This window comes from Papilio polytes, unplaced genomic scaffold, assembly GCF_000836215.1.
Source record: "Papilio polytes unplaced genomic scaffold, Ppol_1.0 DF823691.1, whole genome shotgun sequence".
Classification (NCBI taxonomy): Eukaryota; Metazoa; Arthropoda; class Insecta; order Lepidoptera; family Papilionidae; genus Papilio; species Papilio polytes.
In genome coordinates, this window is record NW_013525513.1 from 2,246,556 (window position 1) to 2,270,408 (window position 23,853).

General features: G+C 32.8%; 2 protein-coding genes across 2 annotated transcripts in view; one reads left to right on the forward strand and one right to left on the reverse strand.

Annotated features, from left to right (window-relative positions):
• The first annotated feature begins 4,370 nt into the window (after positions 1–4,370).
• Positions 4,371–11,159, forward strand: LOC106104046 (synaptic vesicle glycoprotein 2C-like). The gene is made up of 10 exons (XM_013283984.1): positions 4,371–4,510; positions 5,096–5,308; positions 6,086–6,248; positions 7,168–7,349; positions 7,906–8,090; positions 8,427–8,587; positions 9,323–9,497; positions 10,094–10,368; positions 10,604–10,731; positions 11,092–11,159. Exons 1-10 carry the CDS (start codon positions 4,462–4,464, stop codon positions 11,157–11,159), a joined length of 1,599 nt encoding a protein of 532 aa, XP_013139438.1. The 5' UTR covers positions 4,371–4,461.
• A 10,751-nt stretch (positions 11,160–21,910) lies between these two features.
• The window catches only part of LOC106104136 (apyrase-like), an 8,204-nt gene continuing 6,261 nt past the window's right edge, over positions 21,911–23,853 (reverse strand). Inside the window, exons 9-11 of the mRNA XM_013284088.1 lie at positions 23,246–23,392; positions 22,733–22,899; positions 21,911–22,396 (exon numbers count right to left, since the gene is read on the reverse strand). Coding sequence (XP_013139542.1) covers positions 22,259–22,396; positions 22,733–22,899; positions 23,246–23,392 — 452 coding nt within the window. The 3' untranslated portion in view covers positions 21,911–22,258. The remainder of the gene's footprint in view (positions 22,397–22,732; positions 22,900–23,245; positions 23,393–23,853) is intronic.

The following is a 23,853-nucleotide window of genomic DNA, read 5'->3' on the forward strand; positions in this document are numbered from 1 at the left end:
CCGATCATTCTACAACGGTTCAACATATCTCATTGAAATTTGGCACAGATATAAAGCAAAGTCTGTAGTACACATGGGATAAGGTTCATCCCCGAGAAATGTCCGGTTCCCGAGGGATATGTAGCTTTTTGTTATTTATAGTTCGTAAGTTTTCTAATACCACGCGGACGAAGTCGCGGGCAACAGCTAGTTTATTATATAATCATTCCTATATTTTACGTTAAAAGCGGGTGCACACGATTGTCGATTGTTTCGCACCCCATTTAAACATATTTTCTTGTCAAAGTCTTTATAAACCAGTATAGACAGTACAAACCTATACCAATTGTATAAAGAGGAAAGATTTGTGTTTTTGTATGTATTGAAATAACTCAAAAACTACTGGACCCATTTCAAAAATCACTAGTTAAGCTACGTTATTAGTGAGTAATATGTGTTTTATTATTTTTTATTTCACACAGGCGAAGTCACGAGCAACAGCTAGTTCGTGATTCGAGTAAGCGTGTTTTAATCAATTTTATTTTAAAACCGTGTAAGTTTTAATGATGCTTCCACAAAGGTAGTAAATGAAAATTTATTGCATGTGACTTTTAGCGAACATAAATCCATGTTAATAGCTTCATTAAGCCAGCGTTCATCTGCAAATTTTGAGGTAATAGTGGAAACGAAAAACATTTAATTTTATTTGGATTAAACAAAAAAAAAACTAACTGCTCGCGACTTCCGACTCCCGACCCGCGGGAAATAAAAATAGCCTTTGTTACCCACCGATAAAGTCGGTTTTTAATTTTAAATTCGGTTTAGTAGTTTTTCAGATATTTCAATACATACTAAAATATAAATATTTCCTCCTTATAATATTAGTAACTATAACTAAGTAACTATAGAGAACTATTAACGCTTGGCAGAATTCAATGGAATTCCAGGAAATTACGTAGAAGTAAAGTTCCCTCTGTACCCGTCCCTTGGTATCGTTGCAGAATTCACCAGAACTAATATAGGGCATAATTTAAGGTAACCTTGAAGGTATTGATATCTACTAAAGGAAACATCAATGAGAATGTATTACTCTATAGTCTATAGTCTATACTCTATACTCTATACTATATACTCTATACTCTATATCTCTATACTATTACCTAGCGTAAGTCTATAGACCCAAGCATTCGATCTTCAACGGGGAATTGAATTATGATTCAGTTTATTGATATTCAACGAGAATAACTCTTCTCACGAATATTACATTTGATAGTTTCATACAAAGTAATACGTGACCTTATGATAATATACAAATAGTTGTAGAGGTTTAAGCTTTTTTTTTATAATAAAATGTGGCAAACGAGCAAGCGGCTACCTGCATCCACTGAAATTGAAAGCGACCGTTGTCCATAGACATCCGCAATTGCAGATGCCTACCCTTAATTGACGGAGGAGATGCACATAAAGAAGACATTTACCCTTCTTATGCGTCTCCTCTACCGTCAAATCCACTTTTCTTTACCATCCTTTTCTCTTAAGAAAAGGGTGGAAAGGGAAAGGGCTAAAATTAGACCTTCATGCCTGTTTTCTGTGGTCGTGGTATTACACCGGTCGAGCCGGCTCATTCGTGCGGAGATGTTAAAGCGGGCTCTACCACTGTTAAAAACTTGAAACTTGAAATAAAAATAAATAATGAGATAAATCAAAACAGGTGACACAATTTATTTAAATTTATAAACAAAACAAGACGACAATCGAAATAGTCAATTTACTTTTTTTGTGCATTAAACGAAGTAAGAGAAGCCATTGGCTCGTTTAATGCAGGTAAAGGAGCTAAGGATATAATATTAAAAAAAATACAGACTTATAAAATTTTAAAGTTAAAAATTATATGTGAACTGTAATATTGTGTTTTGTGTAAATAAATAATTTTCGATTTCATACCTCTGTCTGTCTTTTTTACCATAAACACTCGACACTGGCCCAATCCGCTAAGGGAGTGCCATAGACAAGAAACTGAAGCTGAACTGTCTTTAAAAACAATGAAAACAGCATCTTTTTCTACGTACAAAAACTACATTTCATAGTTTTAAGTTAAAGCTTAAATTTGAGAAGATGAATTATTTTTCACTTTCTTAAATTTCTTCGAACGCTTTTTTAACCAACAAAAGATTCTTATGGTATCGTTCACCTTTTGTATTGCCGATTATCTTTTTAAAAGGATGCGAAAAAACTCATTGTATACATTAAATCTATTTGAAAAGATTTTCCTTGAATCCGCTTAATAAAATAATAATTTTCTGCTAAATTTCTACCATACAGATCAAACGAGTTTAAACAATTGGTTGAAAAATGTTGGTCCTAAAATATGTTGAATAAAATTAAAAGCTTAAATTGATAAAGGAATGCTGCAAAACTTTATTAAGTCGAAGACTCAAAGGTGACAGTGAATTAATGGAAATTCCTAATCCCTCTGTCTTTGCCAATAGCCTAATGACGTCACACGTTACTGAAGTTTTGAGCTGACAAAGGCGCGATGGTCAGGGAAAGTCGAAAAAGATGTAGTCATACTTCAGCGCGGCTAATATATGTTGTTTTAGTCCATTTTGACAGAAAAAAATAGATATTTGGTCAAATTTTTATTTTTTATTTGCGATAATGTTAGGGAAGTCTCGTTCGAGGCCAAAGAGATTCAAAAAATAAATAGGGGCGGCATAGTTGACATTTCTCTTGAGACATTTTGCACATAATCATCAACGCTACCTATTGATACATTCTGAAAACCATATGTCAATATAATTAATTGTATTGAAAGGCATAAGGTGTCACTAAATTATATTTAAATGTTTATATTTTATTTGTGAGGTAGTTTAGTTTATTTTATAACAAAAGATGGAGCTTATCATAATTTTGTAAAATGTTTTAAAATATGTCACTACAAGGACATGAGGTAGCGTACTAAACTTTACTATAGTATCTTTCAAAGTAGTTACCGGTAAAAAAATATTGTTTACTATGTCTAGTCATATTTCTTAAAGGTCTTTGTTCGCAAATTTCCAACAGTTATTTACATTTTGTTTACAAGATAAAATATTTCGTAATTTTTCATTGCCATCGTTAACTGTCATCGTATTACGTCATTATTTAAGATAGCGTAATCTTTTTCGCTGAACAAACTGAGATTGAAACTGATTTTTATCTAAAACAATGTTAATTATGTAAACAAAGTCAAATAAAACATATTCCTTGATCATCATAATGAAAGAGATAATTTTAATTATACGACCATCATACTTGTATCATAGATAGGAATGTGGAAAAAAAATACGGTAGAGAACAAAGGGATTCAAATAAATTACTAGTTATAGAGCGGACAATACGAGAATTTTCCTGTAAATCTTTTAATTACAGTCTCGGTGTGTCAAACAAAACTGTACCGCTAGCATATTTTTGAGTCTACACTTTGGTTCCTATTGTCCTGTCTATTAATTCGTGTATTATGTTGTCTATAGCAAAGATAAACCTAAGAAAAAATCATTAAACTTTATGTGAAAGTTAACATCATACAAGGAGAGAATTAAAAATACCATTTAGTAGTACCCTTCTATGATCACATAAATACTCAACATCAGATAGAATTGTGGTCAAGCGCCAGCTCATTGAAGATAAAAAAATTGATTTAGAGACTTCAATTAAAGTGGGTACATAAATAAAAATGATTTTAAAGAACATATTTAAAAGACAAGTATTTCACTATCGATTTTCGTCCGTATATCTTAGAAGATAAAATCTTTACATTACAATGGACTTAGTTAGCACGTCAGGCTAAATAGTAATCTTATTCCCGTTGTGTCAAATATTATTAAAAATAAAAAACAAAACAAAATAAAATTTAGTCCTTAACAACACAACACTATCAGAAATAACAAGAGAAAAACAACCATGAAGTAGTAATTAAGTAGGAAAAAAAATGTAATTAAAAGAATGATTATAATAAGCATTGTGATGCTGACAGGATTGGGTCCACGCTGAGCTTTGAATGATGGGTGCTACTTAATGAGGTACCCAGTTGATCTTCCGCGAGAACCCTGAGATCATCCGCATGCCAATAGCAGCGGTGGATAGGCAGAAATTACAGTCAATGTAACATGATATCAATGTTTATCACAACTTGAACACATTGCATAATATTTTACAGTCTTTGTAGATCATTTGTGTAACGAAATAATACAATTAACAAATTATAATATCATCATATCTTCTTATCTTATGAAAAGTGACAATGTCATAATAAACCTTATCATATTACTTAAGAATAAACTAATATTGATGCGGTAGCGTTTAGAAAAGAAGCCTCATTAGGAAATTCACTATAACATGTGAGCGAAAAAGAACGCACGTTTTCAATTACATTAATTTTGATGATAAAATTAAATTTATTTTATTTAAATCAATTGAGTGTGGTTTGTGTATTGACTTTAAATGGTTTCTGCAGTGAAAATGGGTGATGAAAATCAAAACGTGTCCAAAGGTAATATTAAATCTATATAATACAATTGGTGTGTCTGTTTGTATCAAAAGAAAAATTCTAGATTTCGGGAAGATGATGTATTTTCGTTGCTGATAACGAAAATCGAATTTAAAAAGTTATGTCTGTCTGCTGTCAGTCCATAAGCCGCGTTTGTTCCCGGTAATGTTCGCAACGGTTGGGCTTATTTCGACTGGACTGTCAGTGAAGGGTAGCTGACATAGACGGGCATATTATGTGCAACTTTTTATCTTGATATTGCGTGGACGAAGTCGCGGGCTAATGTTTCAAATCAGAATTAGTTTATTTTATATCTTACTAATATTATAAATTCGAAAGTTTAGATCGATGTTTGCTAGAGATTGTAACCTAAACCGCTTCAAGGATCTCGATGAAATTTGTCATAGATGCAGAGGATAGTCTAGAAGAACACTACTACTTACTTTTGTTTTTATTTTATTCCACGCGGTTCGCGGGTGAAAGATAGTAGATTATGAGAAATAAAAAAAATCTTTAAACTAAATCAATATCTTAATAGATTAGTTCTTTAAATTTTCGACTTATTAAATAACAGTAATTTATTTCTAGATCAAACAAAAGACCCTATGGCAATATTGGAAGATGGTTTAATTCTTTGTAAATTTGGACGTTTTCATATAAGATTGTTATTCACATCAATGGCTGCAGTTTTTGCCTCCACAATGGTTACAACCACATCTTCGTATATTTTACCAATGGCAGAATGTGATTTAAACATGAGTATTATGCATAAAGGATTACTGAATGCTATGCCGTTTTTCGGTAAGTAAACTATTTCTTACTTAAATTATAATTGTTAATGTTTGTATACATTTTAATTAGGTGACAAGTTTTTTTTATGTGTGAATTAAATCACAGGCAAAAGTTAGTTTCTTGACGGACTACCCAAAAAGAGGTACTCAATTCGTCTGCATGTTTGTTTATTTTTTGTGTGTTACGGCATAACTTCGCCCCTTGTGGACCGATTTTAATAATTGGTTTTTTTTTAAAGCCACTCATTTTATTTTATGCCAGTTCAATTCTTTAACATAATAGAATTATTTATTTGTATTAATAACTGTTATTACTAATATGGTATTGTATTATCTGTGGTTAAAATAAGTAAGAACACTTTTAAAACTGCTTGGAAGTGTTAGGAATAAAATTAGTACCGTGCTATAGAATTGGCGCAACTCTAGATTATCGGCATAAACGGCACGTCCCTAGCTGACAGCTGTCAATGTCACTAGAAGTATGAATAGATTGGCGCGTAACTTGAGTCTTGACGAGAAGTATTGCTCTGAGTTAAAAGCGACAGTATCAATTAAATAAGTTGTCTAATACATAGAAGCAAGCTCTAGATTGGATAGAAGCGTATTTTAGAAATGTAAATAAATGTGGTTTACCAAAACCTAACCTGACTAAATATAAAAGACGTCTTCTCTGAAAACATGTTTATTTAGGTAAATTTAAAATAATATTATATGACTTCAATTCTAAAAAAATGGTACATTATAAGTATTTCTCTTTGAGTCTACTTAATGTTTTATTAATTTTTAGGCCAAGTTGGAGCTACGTTTTTTACTGGTTTCTTAGTAGACGCATTCGGTAGGAGAATATTTTTAGTTGGAGGCAACGCAGCTATATTTGTATGTACTATAATTGAAGGGTCCAGTCAGAACTATTGGATGTTAATTGTACTCAAACTTTTAGAAGGAATTGCGTAAGTAATTAATAAATATCCTTTGATAAAAAGTAACTATGTAGTATTTTAAATGATTGTAATTTTGCTTATATTCCAAAAGAATTCATTTTCAAACCGATGTATTAATGAGGAAATTCAAGCTTATTTCTAAATTATGGTTCTTAGAAAATCACTGAGGTGTAAAATTTATTACGTAGTTTCCTATAAATGTTGACTTTTAACACCTTATCAATGTAATCCAAATAAATCGTAAAGATAAAAGAAAATATAACAACTATGAAACTTATAACCTAAAATTGTTTTATAGCTTCATAACGGAGATGACAATTTTAATTGTTTGAACACATACTAAAAATGCTGAATGTAATTTTCTCTCGTATTTTAAGCTAGCTTTCCCCCGCGACTCCGTCCGCGTGGAATTAAGAAAAACAAAAGTGAGAAGCCTATGTGTTTTTCCAGACTATCCTCTACATCTTTACCAAATTTCATCGAATTGCGTTCAGCCGTTTAGGCTACAAACTCTAACAAACATCCATCCATCCATCCATCCATCTAAACTTTCGCATTTATAATATTAGTAAGGGAAGTAGATGGGTGACATTACTTTTTTGAGAAAACACTATTTTTTATTGGAAATCATATTTATTAATATTACAACTATAATTAATTCAAATTATTGTTTTTTTTTTATAAATAAAACGATTCAAACCTTACTAATATTATAAATGCGAAACTTTAGATTGAAGGATGGATGGGTGCTTATTAGAGTTTGTAGTTTAAACGACTGAAGATCTGAATTAAATTTGGCATAGATGTAGGAAATAGTGTGGAAGAACACATAGGCTCTTTCTTTTTTAATTCCACGAGGAAGGAATCACGGGCAAAAGTTAATCTTATACATTCCTTTGTTATTGAATTAATAAAATATTTATTTCAGGTTAAGTTTATCTTTCACTGCGGTCGCATCAATGGTGTCAGAATTTGTACATAAAAACATTCGTGATAGAATATTGATGTTGTATTGTTCCTTCATGTCGCTGTCTCTTGTCGTTGCTGCGTTGATATCATGGGGTGTGTTATTACAACCTTGGCATGTTGTCATAATCAAGGGATACTTTGGTAAGCAAAATTGACTTTTAATATTGAACTAACAGTGGCATAAAATGCTATTTACATCTTGTAAAATTAACCAGCTCAAGTGCGCAATACCAGTACAATACCACTGGTATTGTACTGGTATGCGTATACGTTGTACTGACAACACAGAAGACAGACGTGAAATGGAAATAATTCCTCGTGACTGAAGAGTATATGTCGAAGGCCTAAATTTTTTCTTATAAGGAAATGAGGGGAAGATAATAAGAATTGACAGTGGAGAAGACGCGTAGGAAGGGGAAATATCCTCTTTATATGCGTCTCGGTTAAGACAAGCAATGAATCTGCAAATGCGGATGTATGCGGCGCTGGCTTTGCTATTTTGGCGAATTCAGGTGGCCGCTCGCTTGTTTGCTACCTTATCATATAAAAGTAGATGTAAAAGAGTTTATCTATAGCATTATTTTCTTTTTGGGTGAACTACGAAGAATATTGTTAATAAATTGCACTTATAAAGAGAGCATTTATGAAATTCGATTATTTATTAAAAAAATAATGTTTATACCGATTTGTTTTTCAGAATTAAGAATCTGGAATATTTACTTGTACATTTGTTCGATTTGGAGTTTGTTAGCTGCAGTACTTTACTGTACTATACCAGAAAGTCCTAAATATCTTTTATCTCATGGACAAGAAAGAGAAGCATTGGAAGTGTTGAGAAAAGTGTACAGTGAAAATACTGGGAAACCAAAAACGGAATATCCCGTGAGTACTTTTATTTTATTTAAAGTTAAGAAATGCATAAGACTTTCATAATAACGAATGTATTCTCTACAAGTTTGAATGTATTTTGCCTAACAAAACACCGATAAATTTTTCAAAACAATCAAATTTTTACAGAGCGAACAAAGTTCAAATTTCTCAACATCTTCATCAGTTTTAACTCTTAATTCGAAGCAGTTTTTATAGCAAAAAAATACTACACGTTACCAACATACTAAAAACAAAACATCACATAAGTAAGTTCAGTAGATTTTTGGACTGGACACTATTGAATTAAGGGTTAAGATACACTGACAATGATTTTTCTTTGTATTACAGATAACATCCCTTGGTGCATCCAGTTCCTTCAAATCAACCAAAGAGATGAGCATTAAAAAACAAATGACTCACGCTATGATAGATGTCAAAGAATTATTCCGCGCGCCTTTGTTTTGTCGACTTATATTATTTTCTAGTCTCACATTCGTGTGTTTATTAGCGTAAGTTAACAAAATTAAAAAACAAAAGTGATTAGCTTATGTGTTCTTTCACACTATACTTTACTATTCTGCATCTAACTATGCCAAATTTCATCGAGATCCGTTCAGCCGTTTAGGCTACAAACTCTAACAAACATCCATCCATCCATCTAAACTTTTGTATTTATAATATTAGTATAATTTAAAAAATAATTCATATAATTCATAGTTGACAAACAAACAGGTAATTTAACTGGCTCACGCAGAAGAAAAAATCGCTTAATGCTGGGTTTCTGAAGTTTCTATTTAAGTTACGTCGGAACCTCATTTTATGAATCTATCGAACCATAAGCATTCGCATAGTTAAAAGTAGCTCGGAAACCGCCACATCGTACCAAGATTTAAATAATCATGTTTTTTATTTTGTTTAAAATAATAATTCGAATTCGAATTATTCAAAGAGGAAATATTTCCTAACGATTGGTCTAGTTTATTACCAAAAAGTTTAGTTAAGGCTCAGTGTACCATATATGGAACGGAAATGAAAACTTGATTTACTTGTAAATTATTGGATTTTTATTTTTTTTATTATTTTTCCCTAACTACTAATCACTAACTTTATCACATATATTTTTTTCACCCTTAAAAAAAAATGAGCCTTGTAGGGTTAACTCTCACTTACTTTAAGGCTGTCCTTAGTGTCTTAATGATTCTGAGTATAGTACGATTGTTACTATCTTCTTTTATTTCTTACAGGTACAGTGCATTGAGATTATGGTATCCGCAGTTGTCGACGATTATTGAAAACTATCAGAAAGATTACGGAAAGACTGACAGATTTTGTGTTATGATGAACGACTACAGATATAAATTAAACGATAAAATTATAAACGTTTCATCTAATATTACAGATACTGAGATTTGTATACCTGTAAGTATTTTCATACAATTTTATATAGATACAAGCTGTTCCCGTGCGGCTTCATCCGCATGAAAATGTGATTTTTTTTATTGTTTACATTTTTTTTATAGCATAAGGTGGCAAACGAGCAAGCGGCGCGCCGCCAAAATGGCGAAGCGACCGCTGCCCATAGACATCCGCAATTACAGATGCGTTGCCTACCCTTATACGACGGAAGAGGAGACGCACATAAAGAGCATATTTCCCCTTTCTATGCATCTCCTCCACCGTCAAATCCACTTCCCCTTCCCAACCTCTCCTTATAAGAAAAGTGTGGTAAAGAGAAAGGGACTTAAATTAGGCCTCCGGCACCACACTCATCAGACGAAACACGTAATTGCTTCCATTTCAAGCCTGTCTTCTGTGTGGTCGTGGTATAACACCGGGCGTGCCGGCCCATTCGTGCTAGGATGTTAAAGCGGGCACATTTATGATATTATTAATTGCAACTGTCAAAATGACATTACATGATGACAAACCATGGCAATCTTACTTCCTTGATTTTGGCCATACATCAAAGGAATATGTTTTTAAAAGGTTTTAAAAACAAACGTTATTCTTTACAGCAAGTGAGTGGATCAGAGACGTACACAAATGGAATAATTCTCGGTTTATTTTCAATGTTCTTCGTTGGCGCTAGCGGTTATCTAGTTGACTTTGTTGGGCAGAAAATATTGATGTTTATATTATTGATTCTATGCGCGATCTGTTCAGGATCGTTGTACTGGACTTATTCTTCAATACAAGCAGCTTTGCTAATCTCTGCGACTTGCGGTTTAATGCAATCCGCTTTGAGTCTACAGCAGAATATTTTAATAAGAGTATTCCCAACTACTGTAAGGTAAGTTACTTTAATCAGCCTTATTAAAGCTTCCTTTTAAAGGCAACGTTATTAAAAAATACTAGTAATAATGATTTTTAAATGTTATTTCTTAAAGCATATTTTAAAAGTACCGAATATTGTAAATCTCAATAATAATGTGATGTTAGACTGAACATCGGAACAAAAACATAAAGACCATCTCTCTCACTCTCTATTAGACAAACAGAGATAACAAATAATACTAATGTTTCAGGACATTAGCTCTTTCAGCGATAGTAATGATCGGTAGAATCGGTTCGTTACTTGGGAATATTTTGTTCCCAATCATGCTGGAATTGGGATGTATGGGGCCTTTCTTAGCATTATCTGTGATTACACTTGGTAAGTATGCAATTATATCTATCTTACTAACATATTTGCGAATGTTTAGATGTATGGATGTTTGTTTGAGTTTTCCGCTGAATCCACTGAACGGATCTTGATGAAATTTGACATAGATGTGGAGCATAGTCTGGAAGAACACACAGGTCACTTACTTTATTAATTCCACGCGTTCGGAGTCGCGGTTGAAATCTAGTTTTTTTTTAAATAGTAGGAAGTTAAATATGAACATTGTTCTCGTGGGTTAAGCCGTGTTTTATAATTAATATCGTAATGTCTCACGAAAGTTTTAATAACTTAACAGTAGAGGGTTTATTTGAGGTCAAATTGTAATGGTTTAAGATTTTTATTTTATCACAGGTGTCGCTGGGTTAGTATACTTTCTACCGAATCCAAACAAAGAAAACAACGGAGCGGGTGACAAATAAATTAATTGTTAAAATAAATAATTATGATAAGAAACGATGGCTTTTTTTTACATTCCCATACCAGTTCATACGAAGGATAATTAAATATATGTTTTTACGAATTAAACCGGAATATTATGCTGATTACTATCTAAGCTACTGTTAGAAAATATTAGGAAACGTAGGTAACAGTGAGGATAGTTTCATAAAAGACTTTGCAAAGAGTCACGTAGCTCTGGTCCTCAGTTCTTCAGTCCTTCAGTCGTTAAGGAGCTCAGTAGCTCAGTAAATTTTTAGTCGTCACCACGGAATGTTCGATATTTTTATGTAGATGCCTTAGTGTTTGTTTTAATGTAATTAAGCATTGCTCATATGACCGTTCGTCTATTGTTTTTTCAAAAAGTCATTTGCATCGAAATATCTAACACTACCATATTTTGGAAACAAAATGGTAATTTATGTTTTATCTATCTTAAGAATACTTTGTTTGTCGTATCAGAATCACCAGAAGCTCGGCCCATGCATAATAAAGTAGGCATTACCATACTGAAAATGCGCGTCCTATTTGTGTAAACTACAAAAACATTTATTTTCACACTGATATATCTAATGTAATTTTATACTTCATATTGTTTATTGAAAATTGCTTTTTCGTGTAATATAACGTAGAAGTTACTGCTTATTAATTATTCTATGTTCGGACGCGACTCTGTAAGCGTTGGAAAAAAAAACAGAAGTAAGTTGCCGATGTGTTCTTTTAGATTATCCTCTACGTCTATGCCAAATTTAATCGAAATCCGTTTAGGCAACAAACTCTAACAAACATTCATCCATCTAAACCATCTCATTTATAACACTAGTACGAAGTAAAGTTAAGGGTTGATTCAAGGGCTAAATAAGGCATCAAAGAAAAATTAAAAGACTAAACATAAAATTATAGCGCTGTTACTATTCTATTTAAAGCATCTCTTGACAGTAATTAGATCAATAAAATTAATTAATTACCCAATAAACAATTTAAAACAAGAATAAACCAAACCCTCGTTTGAAACAAAACGAAAGTCCTCAGAAGTTTTTGGTGTTTTATAATGGCCGTAATTTCGTATCAAAACAAAATTTTACGAAATTATATTAAAACAAATGTTTGTACAATCATTTTGTTTGTCTTAACTTTTTAACACGTGCGAGCTACATACAGAGTTACTGAAACACAATAAAATTACATTTTATATGCGAAAGTTTAGATGGATGGATGGATGGATAGATGGATGGATGTTAGCGTTTGTAGCCAAAACGGCTGAACGGATCTCCATGAAATTTGGCACAGGTTTAGAGCATAGTCTGGAAGAACACATAGGCTACTTTTTATCCCGGGAATAGTTACGGTTCCCGTGGGATTCATTAATTTAGTTTTTAATGTTCACTCGATCATTCTGCAACGGTTTAACATGTCTTATTGAAATTTGGCACAGATATAAAACAAAGTCTGGAGTACACATGAGATAAGCTTCATCCCAGAGAAATGTCCGGTTCCCGAGGGATACGTAGCTTTTTGTAATTTATATATTTCTTATGTTTTCTAATACCACGCGGATGAAGTTGCGGGCAACAGCTCGTATTGTATAACTATATAACTCCGACCGCATATCTTGGACTAAACTATCACATAACTATTGTGTGATTTTCGATTGTCAATTGTTTCGCGGCCCATTTAACTGAGTAGCTGCACAACTAAAAATCGATTAGTGTGCACCTACAAATAAGCTCGTAGGAATCAAAGTGCGACTCAACAATTGTGCGATACTTTAGTAAAAAGTGCGTGTGCTTTAAAAATACAATTCAGCAATGAATTTTTCACGAAACCTTATCATAACCGACATAAATCAAATTAAATGAAATGTAACAAAGTATTTTACATTTCATCGCCGCGATAAAAGGCTCGTTATAACTTTATGATGACTGCGCGTAAACTGTGATTTTTTTTATGTGACAGCGGACAAACATACCAATAACAAAGCACTTAATATTCTACCACGTAAAATATAACATTTAATTACGAATTTCAAGCTTGATCCTTGCCAGAGCTTACAATTTTATTCTTGATCTCATTATAAGATAAGTTATTTATTTATTCATTTACTATTTCCATTTCTATCATCTAAAGATTATCTACAGCTCTAGGCTGTCTCAGTCATTTATTTCCCCACCTTAGGGCTCTGAACCTAACCAAGTTAACGGCAACTAGGCCATAGCCCCGCTAGCCCCACATCACCAACATGATGTATTTTATTATTAAATCTTATTAATATTATAAATTCGAAAGTTTAGTTGGATGGATGGATGGATGGATGTTAGCGTTTGTAGCCTAAACGGCTGAACGGATCTCCATGTAATTTGGCACAGGTTTAGAGCATAGTCTGGAAGAACACATAGGCTATATCCCGCCGAAGCGCGAACGGAGTTCGTTCGCGGTTCCTTCATAATGTTCGCTTTGTCGTTTACCATTTAAGGTATACAATAAAATCTGTATATAACAATAAATATTATAAAACTAACAAACAATTATAAGTAAAAATGTAAATCAAAGTAATGAAGACAGTTTAACAATGGGTAATAAAAACTTATTGCAAGATACCAAAGTAATGCAGACACGTTAATATTGAACGTCGTTATCATGAGCGCCAAGATATTGGTAATTAGTCGGAAAGATATCATTAGCGTAAATCTGACGGCTAATTGTGCTCGATCATTAACACTAGGGGCAGTTAGCATATCTGCAGCATACAGCATATAAATGGCTTTTAATGTTCAAACGGTCAACTTATAATTGTAGCATACGCTTCCATAGTGTAAAAAAACAAAAGCTAGTAGCCTATGTGTTCTTCCAGACTATCATCTACATCTACGCCTTTCATTGTGATTCGTTCAGAAGTTTAGGATACAAATTTTTACAAACATTCATCAATTCATTCATAATCATTATTATAATTAATAACCTCTTTAATGGACAGGCTATGAAACATGGTCGTGCATATGTAGTTTCCGCCATTTTGACTCTGATTAGCGGTAGTAACGGTCAGGTTAGGAGTTATGCGCGGTTCACACTTGGCCAATACAGTTGGTCACTATCAATAACTGCAACTGGACAGTGTGACCACTAATAAGCGCTAGATAGTTCATACAATCCAAGCCTTATCTGCGCGACTGTACAGTACTCACCAAGTGTGAACCGCGCTCAATAATAGATTTAACTGTTCTCTCAATGGGTAAGATGTCCTTGTTAGATCTGATCTCCTAGTTAGAGCGCGCGCACACCTTTTACTAAACAACTGTTTAGTCGCGCTTTGATTCCTATGAGCTTATATGGAGATACACACTCGATTTTTAGTTGTTCAACTAAACAGTTGAATGGGCTTCGAAACAATCGACAATCGACATGTGTGCGATAGTTTAGTTACAGGTGTGCGCTCTTACTGGAATTATATTTGTTCCAAATATACCAGATGCTATAGATTAAGATTCATAGACATTCAATTGGAATATTCTAGATACGCGTCCCCTTTCGTCTTATGCTAATGGATGTCTGGTTGAGAGCGACTCAATATTTGCATGAACGCTCACTTTATGATAATGTGCGTACTTCGCACGAATTTTGCTAGCCTAACACTATTGGTATTTGTAACAGAATATAATATCAAATTGTAGAGGTTTTTATTTTTAAAATTACCTAGTTCCAGAGGTGTTAGGTATTTTGCCTTAATAAAAGAGTGCAATTTAAAAAAAAATGTTTTTCTTAAAAAAGCTGTATTTAACTTTTTGAGTAAACGATTATTATATTGATTAATTTCTGTTTATTTTTTCTCTATGTTACCCATTTAAAGAATCGAATTTTCTTTATTTCTTCAATAATCTGTACTAATATTATAAAGAGGAAAGATTTGTATCTTTTTATGTATTGACAAAACGCAAAAGCTACTGGGTCATTTTCAAAAATTCTTTCACCATTAAAACGCTACGTTATCGTTGAGCTGAGCTTTATTTTTTTAATTCCACGCGGACGAAATCGCGAGCAAAAGCTACTATATAAAATAATTTTATACATTTTCTGCTTCCTGATTATCTTGATTTTCACATCGGTTGGCAGTTTGCCAGCAAAGACGACAGGCGTGAACTCATACCCATCACTCAAGTTGTCAATCCTTAAAATTTATGGGAGAGATTCTGATTGAAATGTTGGGAGTGGCTTAATGCACGGGAAAATTTATAGCTTTTTGTATAACATGGTTGAATTAATTTATTCTAGTTACTCGTGACTTCGTCGTGAAATTAAAAAATAATAAAAAATATAGCCTCATGTTACTGATAACGTCGCTTCTTACTGGTAAGAGAATTTTTTGTTTTTTTTTTGTCTATAATATACTTAATTTGGTTGGTAATTTTGAACATGCAATTTGTATACCTTATAAATAAATAAATAATAAATTGAAATTGGTTCAGCTGTTTTTGAGTTGCTTAAATACATACAAAAATACAAGCAATTCCTCATTATAATATGAGTATAGAGTTATATATTCTGATAGAATTTTCAGTAGGATTTATTTGTTGTTATATTTTTTCCAACTAGGAACACAAAGTTATGTATAGTACGACGGCTTTAAAACCTTATCACTTTTTACGACCTTATTTTTACCGTAAACTCGATATAATTTCATTGCTTCATTTAATAGCACGAAGCGTTTAACATTCGAACATGAATAGAATCTACATTTAGGGTTGTTTAATTCAGGGTATTTTTGTAAATCATGTTACGTTTAAGATATAAATCGTACAGACTTCAAAGGAAGATAAAGAAAAAATCAAATGTGTCAAAGATTTGTAGAAGAGGATTTCATTGAGATATTGTGACTAATAAATTGATTTATTTCATGTTTATAGGAGTATTTTCTGATGTAATTAATTACCTACTTAAAAAATCCTTTACGCTTATCGTCAGACATGTAAAAGTAAAAAAACGTAATCAAAACTATAACTTCTTCACCATAAAATATTAGTTACTACCTAATCTAATCTTACTAATATAAATGCGAAAGTTTAGATGGATGTTTGTAAGAGTTTATATCCTAAACGGCTGATCGGATCTCGATAAATTTTGCCACAGTTATAGAGGACAGTCTGGAAGAAAACATAGGCTACATACCTTTGTTTAATTCCACGCGAACGGAGTCGCGAGCGAAAGGTAGTTGTAAAACAACTCTACTAAGTTGACGTTCGAAACATTTAATATCTGTTAATTAACTTATACCACTAATCTAATTGAATAAACGATTTCTATCATTACTGATTGAAATAACTTTAAATCAACGCTAATCGTCGCTTGACCTCCGTCAATCCGTCGACTACCAGCTTCACGCTTAATTATTGAAGCTTATATATTATAAATTATTGATTTTGAACAGTAAAGCGTTTAATCTGCTCTACTGGCATTTGGATACGAATATTTGATCGTAAAATTTAAAAGGTGTTTTTTGTCGTAAAACATAAGCTATACAGAACGTATGCCTTTTTTTGTCTTGTCAAAGTCTTCTTAATTTAACCAGGACCAGGGCCGACTTTTTAATTGAAATTATCTGGTGAATTTAATAAAAGTTAATCGGTTTATGGAATAATATTAATCTCGTAATGATATATCTATTTCTCTACTAATAAAGAGGAAAGATTTGTATTTTTGTATTGATGTCACTCAAAAACTACTAGGCCGATTTATAAAATTCTTGCACCTTTAAAAAGCTACGTAACCACTGAATACTATAGGCTTCTTAATTTTTTTAATTCCATGCGGAATTAGTCGCAAGCAACTGCTAGTATTAAAAAGATACTTGGATGCGGGAGGTCGAGTATCGCATGTGGAAGACGATGACGACCTCTCTTAATGTTTGTTGAGAAATGACTCTTATAGACTCAATAATTGTCTGAAGTAAAAAATACATTATTACCAGGATAACTAGGAATACCGCAATGTCTATTATCCAACAACTTGAGCATTAGAAATATAGCAGATTGCATTGGCTCTCTTCCAAACTTGGCATGTAATTTCCTCAATATTTATCGTCGTTGCAGAGGCCTTGTGTTTAAAATTGATTCCGGTCGAGGTATCACATTATTTATGTGTCGCTATCCACTTTTGCATACGGCGTAGGTGCGACATACAATAATGCAAGCTAAGCCTCCGCCAAGTTTGTACCGTTTACCTAACTGTTCCACCAAGGTTCCACCTTTCGACTACTGTAAACTATGGTAACACAAGCCTAGAGTTTAATTGGAATGGTTAAAATAAATTTTAGTAAATAGCCAATAACGTACTAATATTTTAAAAAACACAAAAAAATACTGGCCACTTTCAACAAATGCAGAGCACTTTAAGAAGAAAAATATGATTCAATTTATAGTCTCTGAGTGGACTAAAATAAAACTATACAAGAATTGTTGGACTTTCTTATTGCTCCATCGTATTATAATACAACTCGGATTTAAGGTAAATTAGAAAACAGGTCACGTTTCCACCGGACATGACAGTAATGTGCTTACGTCCGCCCTCCGCAGCCACAACCCTAGGTACGTACACTACATAATAAAAACTACTTAAATCAATGTAAAACTACACGGAGTTTTTATTTTATTTTTTATATTTATATAACTAACCTTACTGATATTATAAATGCGAGTTTCGATAGATTTTTTTTTAAATTTGACATAGAATTGGCCTAATTTTAGTCCCTTTCCCTTTCCACCTTGTTCTTAATAGGAAAGGATAGGAAGGAAAAGTGGATTTGACGGTGAAGGAGACGCATAGGAAGGGGAAATGTCCTCTTTATGTGCGTCTCCTCTTCTGTCAACCAAGGGTAGGCAACGCATCTGCAATTGCGGATGTCTATGGTCAGCGGTCGCTTTCCATTCGGTGGATTCAGGTGACCGCTTGCTCATTAATTTATGTAAAAAAAAACCCACCTTATGTAAAAAAAAATAGATGAATAGATAGGATGGTCTGGAAGAACACACTTTTTTTTAATTCGGTCCGAGTCACTGGCGAATACTAGTCTTAGTTGTAAAGAAAAAAATATCCACATTTTTTAAATTTGGCCTAAAATTGCAATGAAGAATTTTGTTTTGCTGACAAATGAAAGAATAGTGTTCAAAGCATAATGAACGATAGGGGAAAACTAAATTTCTTCGTTGCACTTTCTGGTGTGATAAGGAATTAAAGGATGTTCAAGAAAATCTAGTTTTACGAACTTTACAACTTACCTTGTAGTTAGTAAAAGTTTTTGAATAATTCTGTGCGCAATGTAATGACTATTACGAAATACTTGATTCAATTTACTAAACTGTTAAACTAAGTTATCGCTTCTTTAATATATTGTAATAAGAAAATGACGACATACAAAAAACTATTACGGAATTATTACAAAATATTATCTTACTTACTTACTTTCTATACTAATATTTGTATTTTGTTATGTACTGAAATAACTCAAAAACTACAGGGCCGATTTCAAAAATTCGTTCACCATCGAAAAGGTATGTCATCAGTGAGTAACATAGGCTATATCTTTTATTATTTTTTTAATTTCACGCCGACAAAGACGCGAGCAACAGCTAGTTATTTCATATTAAAATTGTGAAACTTTGTATGGATGGATGGATGTTTGTTACTGCCTATCTGCTAAACACCGGATCTTGATGAAATTTTTCACAGATGTGGAACATGTTTCGCAAGAACATACAGTTTTTTTTTAACTTGCGGATGAAGTCGCTGCCAAAAACAAGTATCAAATATAAAATTCAATTCATAGAAAACAGATAACACTGACCTCTCAGTAATGATTTCTCAACAAAATGGTCTAATATTGAATGGTATAGCAGAAAATTTTAGAAACATTTTCTTAAAAATGAAATTATCCTCGAATATGGAATGTTTGATATTTGAAAACGTGATTGCCCGAGCTGGACTATCCTGGCAACCTTCCAACAGAGTTTTGATGTTACTAAAGCAGTTCATTATTGAATTGAAAAATATTATTTTGTTTACATTCTATTTTGAAAAATGTAAACTGTTTATTTCAGAATACAAGTTTCCTGCAGTTCGAAAGATGAAGAAAAAAAAAGAGAAAAACATAACAAATATTTATGATATTTTAAATAAAAAAAAATTAACAAGAATTTTTTCTTGAAAAACAAACACATAGAAAAACATCAAAGCCTTTGGTTTATAAAAACTGCGGATAAACTACTAAAGTATTTAACAAGACGCTGTCAAACGCAACGTCATCTAAGATCTCGTTCCTAGACCGGGCTCTCATTAATTACTTCGTATTCTATCTCGTTACCATGACTGTTTTAAAAATAATAATCTACTTTATTCTAGAAAAACAATTATAAAACTGCTACCAATAATCTGAGAACATCAAGATAATTGCTACCTAAGCAGAATAATATATTTAGCACTAGTTGTTACACGCGTTTATGCGCGCGGAAATATATTTTTAATATGCCTATGTTATTCACTGGTAACATAGCTATTTATTTCTGAAATAATTTTTGAAATCGGAATTATTTCAATACATACAAAAATCCGAATTTTTCATCTTTATTATATTAGTACATATAGATATTAAGACACGGTCCACTGTAACAACACTTTTAATTTGAAAATTCGCTTATTTGTTTCTTATAACCTCACAAGAAGAACTAAGTTAAAATATTTTACGTTTTTTTAATTCCAGGAATTTACTTAATACCAGGTTGAGATAAAATAACTTGCCTTGATAGTAAACGAAACCGCAATGACCAAATATCTCAGATAAGACGTTTAGTGCCGTCCGTCACGTTTTCTTTCAGGGATGGATGTCCGTATTTAACACATTTATGAGGTAAAGGAATCAGTTATGAACGACTAGGGAAAATTACACCCACCCCAGGTATGTTTGCGTGCAATGTATACTAAAAAGTATGTATTTAATAGTAGGATGCCTAATTTAAGTCCCTTTCTCTTTACCACCATTTTCTTATAAGGAGAGGAACGGAAGGGAAAGTGGATTTGACGGTGGAGGAGAATCATAGGAAGGGGAAATATCGTATTTATGTGCGTCTCCTCCTCTGTCGGATACGGGTATGCAACGCATCTGCAATTGCGGATGTCTATGGGCAGCGGTCGCTTCGCCATTTGAGTGGATTCAGGTGGCCGCTTGCTTGGTTGCCACCTTATGTTTTGTAAAAAAAAGTATAACATAAATAGATAGAGAACTCTACGTATATGAAACTACCCAACAAAATTTAACTACATAAAATATTGGTACAAAGATAAATTCCACTAAAGTCGTTATCCAGTTTGGAATGTTTAATCCTATTTCGAGTAACAAACGTTCAAATATAGGATTTGCATGAATTTTACGGTTATCCCATAGTACTAGGTAAATTAATAGATTTAAATACCACTGAATCGTTCTGCAATAGATTAATTGTATTGATCTTTAGTTTCAAAGAACAAAAAGCTTGAAATTAAACTCCAATCTGTAAAGACAGATTATATTTTTATATTGACATTGACACTAGCTTTCGTTCGCGACTCCGTCCGCGTGGAATAAAAAACAATCAAAAGGAAGTTGCCAATGTATCCTTCCAGGCAATCATCTACATCCATGCCAAATTTCATTCAGATTCGTTCAGCAGTTTAGTCTACAAAATCTAACAAACATCCATCCATTCAAACTTTCGCAGTTTTAGGGTAATATTTTTTTCGAATTCTAACATAAAAGATTTACAAAAATTTATAGTAATAATGAGATAGTATAAAAAGGCTAACAAAGAGATAAGCCGTTCTCTTTTATTGACGTTTTGCTAGAAAAATTACAATGAAAATAGCGACTGTATTTACAATACTTCTTCATTTTGTTTTTTGTGAACTTATTAACAATGAAAGTTCTTTCTCATCATAAATAATACTGAGTTTTAATTTTAATTATAACATGTAAAGTTCGTAAATTTTTTAGTATAACACTGTGAAATTAATAGAACCCTCAGAAATATTTTTGCAAATCTTTTGATATCTCAGAAGCACGTTTTTATTGTGTGGTTTATTTTTGTGGACAACTATGGCCGACAGACGTATTCAATGTACAGTCGCGGAAATGCTTGTTGTCCCACTTCAAGAATAATTGCCTTGTTTATTGACTATACATATATAATAACTAATTAGATAGCAGTGATTTCAAACGAAAGGATAGTAATAAAAACTAGCCGTGTATCACTAACCGACTTTTTTATACGTATCTATTTATGAACTGTGTTGTATTTGATTTTTGTTTCGCGTTTCGTTGCAAAATGTTCAAACGATAGCTTTTAAGGTGGAACACCGCCAATTTATCCGACTGTACTTCTATTACAGATCTACTATCTCTACACATCAACAGCATTGTAAAGTTGAACGTAGTAAAATTTTACTTTAGTCTAGAAATATGAATTTATTATCACTCGTACAAACACTTTAAACCTTGAAAATTATGAGCCTTATAATAACAGGATATTATAAGTTGTGAGCATTTTAGAAAGGGTCCTTCATTTAATGGACAATAAAGCTAACAATACGACCTAGTCATTTTTAAGCACCTATCATAAAACAAAATTAATTGTGGGACAAAGTACTACTTTGTACTATTAAGGGAATCAGACGTAAAAACTTTAAATTATATAACCTTTCTGTACAGATAAATTATAAATTCTATGCAAAAGAAGAATCATTTAATTAAGTAAAAACAAATAGTCATTTAACAAGGATCCGGTGGACAGTCTAACTGAATTGCAACAGCACACTAGCGCCACATACATTAATATCGTTTTTTTCATGTTTACTCGATAATTCTGCAACGGTTCACCATGTCTTATTCAAATTTGGCACAGATATAAAACAAAGTCTGGAGTAACACATGGGATACGGTTCATCCAGAAAAATATCTGGATCCCGAGATATACATAGTTTTTTGTACTATGTTTAATAGTGCGCGGACGAAATCGCGGGAAACAGCTTGTTAATACAATGGGAACAAATTGTCATGCAGAATTGTATTTTAACTCAAACAAGGGTCTTGTATTTGTATTCTCTCGTCGACATCGATGAAAATAGGGCTCAGCTTTGCTATGTAGCGAATCAATAAGTCGTAATCCACACCGACTACTTCGACGTTTCTTCTATTTTCCGCGATCATCTGAAATAAAAAAACATTTGATTAATCGCATTGTACAGTTGTCAATTGTTTGATTTAAATGTTCGTATTATTTTTTTTTAATGCCGATTTCTCTACTTTTTCATTGTATCGCAAAAATAAATAAAACTAAAATATCCTTATGTTTATACCTAGATTCTTCCGTCCCACTGGGTTGCCTATAAGATCGCTTATGAGTAATAAGGTTGCCCTTACAAATCATGTAGTTTATATGTTTAGTTTATTTTATTATAACTTTTTAATGTTTGTGCATTAAGTATTAAAAAAAAATCTCACACTCTGACCTCGAGAAATGGTTCGTACGTTATAATTACTTACATGGAATCCATCCCCGCCGTTGGCAATAAAGCTTGGAGCGATCATTCTGTAGTATTTGTTGAGTTCTAGCGGTTGGTATCGGGGCACGGGACAATCGATACAGCGAATAGATACACTTTTAACTCTTTGATTTACAGGAAGCGATCCATTGAAAATTGGATGTATACCTGTTTGAAAAACACAAATAAAAAAAGTAAAATCTCAACGCATTTTTACTTCCTCTGTTATTGTGGCGTGATCACCTTGGCCTTTCCGTCGATCGTTTCCCCCTTCAGTTATAAAAAACAAAAGAAAAATATCACAGCATTGAAGATGCACTTTTAAAGTTATTATTGTTCCCGAAAAAATGTTGTTATGACAACTACCTTCAGTAATGTATGATATTTCGATTCGTATTTTAGTCATTTAACCAAAAACTTATTAGTGGTTACGCAAGTATGGAAAATATTTATTTACTCAAATGGTAAATGAAAAACTTAACATGGTTGATTTTCAACAGAACTAAGTCCTTACCAGATATTTGCAACATTCTCGCGCCCGGGAAAGGTATGTTAGCGACTGAGTATTCCAGCATCTCTAAAATATGGTCACCGCGTAGTTCGAATACCTCTATGTTGTTTTCAAATGGTATCGATAATAGTACTGTCTCAAATGTTATCACTGAAATTTAAGAAACATATAGATACTTATTAATGTAAAACAGTTAGCGAGCGTTCGCACGGACGCGAAAACGCTAGGCGGTAACTATGTGTCAAAATAGAACGTATGGGATTGTATGAAGCTGTTCATACGGGGGCGTTTTTCTTCTCGGCGTATTTCTCTACGCGCACTGTTCCATTTTGGACACTAGGCGTTAGCGTAAAAATAAAATGGAACGTATGGAACTTCATACAAGTGTTCGCACGGGCGTAGTGGAAATCGCGCGGTACGCTACACTACTTTCCAAAATTACTTGGACCATCCAATAATAAACATTTAAAAAAGTCAGATTAAGTTGATCTGTTGTCTTTATAAAATGTTTTTTTTTGGTAATTTCGTCAAAATGTAGATGGACAAATATTTTTGGAGCCTAGTGTAATTGTTTTAACGCTCACCGCGCTGTCAGCCGTTCGCACGGACGT

Coding starts and splice junctions, on each gene's coding strand:
- LOC106104046 (XM_013283984.1), top strand. CDS start 4,462: ATGGTTTCTGCAGTGAAAATGGGTGATGAAAATCAAAACGTGTCCAAA. Junction 5,309..6,085: donor GAATGCTATGCCGTTTTTCG/GTAAGTAAACTA, acceptor ATTAATTTTTAG/GCCAAGTTGGAGCTACGTTT. Junction 9,498..10,093: donor ATACTGAGATTTGTATACCT/GTAAGTATTTTC, acceptor TATTCTTTACAG/CAAGTGAGTGGATCAGAGAC.